This window comes from Hipposideros armiger, unplaced genomic scaffold (genome assembly GCF_001890085.2).
Source record: "Hipposideros armiger isolate ML-2016 unplaced genomic scaffold, ASM189008v1 scaffold_502, whole genome shotgun sequence".
Classification (NCBI taxonomy): domain Eukaryota; kingdom Metazoa; phylum Chordata; class Mammalia; order Chiroptera; family Hipposideridae; genus Hipposideros; species Hipposideros armiger.
The window spans coordinates 1,033,667-1,037,240 of NW_017731852.1; the positions used below are offsets into that span (position 1 = coordinate 1,033,667).

A 3,574-nucleotide genomic window follows, 5' to 3' on the forward strand; every position below is an offset into this window, starting at 1 on the left:
TGGGCTGCGTGAGCCGCCGTGAGCGGCCGTCCAATGGCCAGCGAGCGACTCACTCACCCAGAAAGAGCGCAATGATAATGCCAACATGGGCCGGTGGGGCGACGTCCTCCACAACTAGACTGAAGAACAGAAAAAGGGACAGCAGCTTGTATCTCCCCCTCCCCCAATTCCCCAATAAAATCTTTAAAAAAAAAATCACAAGTGAGTGGACCCTGTAACAGTGAGTTCAACCTCCCACCTGGGAATGCTGGTGGCAGCGACAGTGCCTGAGAGTTTCCTTGGGCTGTGAGCAAGGGGAGAGAGAGACCAAGGAGGCCCCAAGGTTGAGGCCATGGGGACCCAGGCCACCGTCCCCTTCCCTACTCCCACAGGCTGTCCTGACCAATGAGAAGATAATCAGCTCAATACCCCAGAAAGTGGCCAAGAGTGCCAGTTTTGGGGGTGCAGGTAGTGATGGTGGCCAGGGCCGTCACTGGAGCAGTTGGTGGGGACAGCATAGGAAAAGCAATGCTGGTGGTCCTGGTCTTCGCACTGCCGTCAGCGCTGGTGATTCAGACATGGCTGGTGTGGTACTGGTGAAGCTGCTGTGGCCATGGTGGTGGTGGTGGTGGAGAGATGCTGCTGGCAGTTGTGCATGATGATGCCACAGCGATGATATTGGTGAGAAAGGTGTTGCTGACAGTGGCAATGCTCTCGGCGGTCGAGGTGCTTCTGACCGTGAAGATGTTTGTGGTGAGGACGTTGGTGGTTGAGGTGGTGCTGGCCGTGGTGCTGGTAGTGTGGTGATGTTGTGTGTGACTGGAGTGCTGCTGGCCATGGGTATACTGATAGTGATGGTGTCATTAATGGTTGAGGTGCTGCTGGCCGAGAGGTGTTTATGGTGATGGTGTCAGTGGCTGACGTTCTGCTCATGGTGAAGGACATCTGTGGCAATGGTGTTGGCGGTTGAGGTGTTCCTGTGGTGGGGCTGGTCTTGCATGTCAGCACCGGAGCTCCAGGAAAGAGAGCTGCCTGCGAGACTCTTTTAGGCTCTGAGGTGGGTCTGCTTTCAGTCCAGACCCCAAGAGTGACTCGAGGAAAGACGCTGCCACCCACTCTGCCCATTCTACCCATTGTGCCTGCAACAGTGCCCACCCCAGGGCCAGCCACAGCGCCCACCACAGCACCCACCATGGTGCCCGTCGCAGTGCCCACCACAGCACCCACCATGGTGCCCGCCGAAGTGCCCACCACAGTGCCCACCATGGTGCCTGCTGCAGTGCCCACCACAGTGCCAGCCACAGCGCCAGCCACAGTGCCCACCACAGCTGCCCCCCTGAGCCTCTCCTCCACCCCAGGCTCCATGTGTAACATGTGCCCCGAGAAGTGGGTCAATTTCCAACGGAAGTGCTACTACTTCGGTGAGGGCGCTAAGAGGTGGATCCAGGCACGGTTGGCCTGCAGCAAACTCCAAGGGCGGCTGGTTAGCATCCACAGCCAGGAGGAGCAGGTGGGCCTGGGCTTGCCAGAGAGTGTGGCCAGCATGGTGGTCAGGGGGGAGGTGGAGCCCTATCCCAACCTCTTGGATGGCAGGGGGACCCAAGCACATCTCCCCAGTCCTCCAGCCCTGTCCTGTCCCCCAGGACTTCCTGGTCAAGCACATCAACAGAAAGGAGTCCTGGATTGGCCTTCGGGACCTGAACATTGAGGGGAACTTTGTCTGGATGGATGAGAACCCTGTGAACTATAGGTGAGAAGGGGTGATGTAGAGGAAATGGCCCCAGGCCCAGGCTTGGAGAGGGGGACCTCTCTGTGATGAGAGGAGAGGGCATTTGGGAGCAGGCGCCCCAGGTCCAGACTTGGGGAAGCTTCTCCATTGCAATGGGGGAGACGGTCGGGGGTTTTTTTTGTTTTGTTTCGGTTTTTTAACCACAGCACTAAGTTTTATTAGGGATACCATTAAGGTTAAATCTCTAGAGCTGCACAGAGATGGGGTGGAGATCCAGGGATGGGGTTGGGAGGGCCCAGGTTCAGAGGGGTGTGCCTAGGCTGAAAGCAGTGGGGCCCCTTCTCCCTGCTCCATCCTCTAACCCAAAGCCTTCTGCTCCAGCAATTGGCGGCCAGGGGAACCCAACAACGGGGGTGAAGGCGAGGACTGCGTGATGATGCTGAGCTCCGGGCAGTGGAATGATGCCTTCTGCAACAGCCTTCTGAATGGCTGGGTGTGTGAGCGGCTGGCCACGTGCTGACTGCCCGCGCATCACCTCGGTCCCCCAGACATGGAACCCAGACAGCCCCCTTCCCACCCACCAGGAGCACCCCTCTTTGTCACTCCCCCACCTCCAATATGAAATTAGTCAGGCCCAGAGTGGGACCCTCAGGACCCCCAACCAAAGTCTGGGTGCTTCTTTTGTGGCTGAAGGGCCCCAGTGACATTTTCTCCTGCCCAAATGGAGGCAGCTGATCCATCACTGGCTTCTGCCAACACCCCAGAGGGCCTGTCCCTTGCCCTTCAGCCCAGCTGGCTATCACCACCCCTCTGCCTTCTGGTGCTCAGAGTTCCCACATTGAGAAGTCCTGCCTGCCAACCTGAATGCTAGAAGCCCCCTCTGTGCTAGAAGCCCCCTCCCTGCTAGGGAGCCTGGCAGCCCTGCTTTCCAGGGAGCAGTGGAGGCCACCCCGGACCCCTGTGTGCTTCCTCCATTGCCCCCACCTCACCATCTGCTAGAATCAGGCGTGGATGCCCCATCCTCCCCAGATACAGCCTGTGTCCTGGCACCACTGGACAGACCCCCGGCTCGGGCAGCTAGGTCTCCCTATTCCACCCGCATCAGTAACATGGGGGACAACATGTGCCCCCCATGCGCCCCTCCGCCTCTCTGGCTCTGGTTTCCAGGTATGAATTGTGGGAGCTGGGAATTCCAGAGCCTGGTGCCTGAGGCCATCTCTGAATATCGGAAACAACTGAAGTGGCATTTGTACCTTCCTACCTTTTTCCCTACTTCATTACAAGAAGCATTTACTAGGCAGAGCTGCAGACGAAGACTCTGGGATCCGATGGAGCAGAGAAAAGCCCTAGACCCCCAGAATATTACAGGACAAAGCCGTGGACCACCCTGAGCCTAGTTCCCCAGCCCAGGCTGCTTGGGAAAGGGTCCGAGTGGTCAGAATGGGCCCGGTACACAAAAGACACTCAGCAAGCACTAGCCAGCTGCAGAGACCGATGGGGAGGTGGCCCCAGCACCACTCCCACTCAGAGTCTGGGAGGCTGAGGCAGCACCAGCCCTGGGCTTGACCAAGAGATCAGCCCTGCACCTAAAGCAGAAGGGAGGCAGGCCTGGATCTCAGGAAACCCCACTCGTTAAACTCACCTGCCCAACCCACCCCCAATTTCTGGCCTAGAGGAGAGCCCGACGTGCTCACGTGATTCTCAAACCCACTGAAAGAGGAGAAAGAATCCATGGGTAGATGCCCATGCCAGATCACCTGGGAGTCAAGGGCCAGGCCAAGGTCCAGCCACCACCCCGGGGGCTGGGGAGGGCGCTGTTATGGCCCCTGGGAGTCCTGGGGCTTAGGATGAGGCTGGGACAGAGCT

General features: G+C 58.4%; 1 protein-coding gene across 2 annotated transcripts in view; it reads left to right on the top strand.

Annotated features, from left to right (window-relative positions):
* FCER2 (Fc epsilon receptor II) overlaps nt 1-3,184 on the top strand; it is a 22,561-nt gene extending 19,377 nt beyond the window's left edge. Inside the window, exons 9-11 of one of the 2 annotated variants that reach the window (XM_019667605.1) lie at nt 1,053-1,489; nt 1,623-1,729; nt 2,090-3,184. In XM_019667605.1, coding sequence (XP_019523150.1) covers nt 1,053-1,489; nt 1,623-1,729; nt 2,090-2,228 — 683 coding nt within the window. In that variant the 3' untranslated portion in view covers nt 2,229-3,184. The remainder of the gene's footprint in view (nt 1-1,052; nt 1,490-1,622; nt 1,730-2,089) is intronic. The other variant, XM_019667606.1, reaches the window with a different exon arrangement.
* Nucleotides 3,185-3,574: the final 390 nt, after the last annotated feature.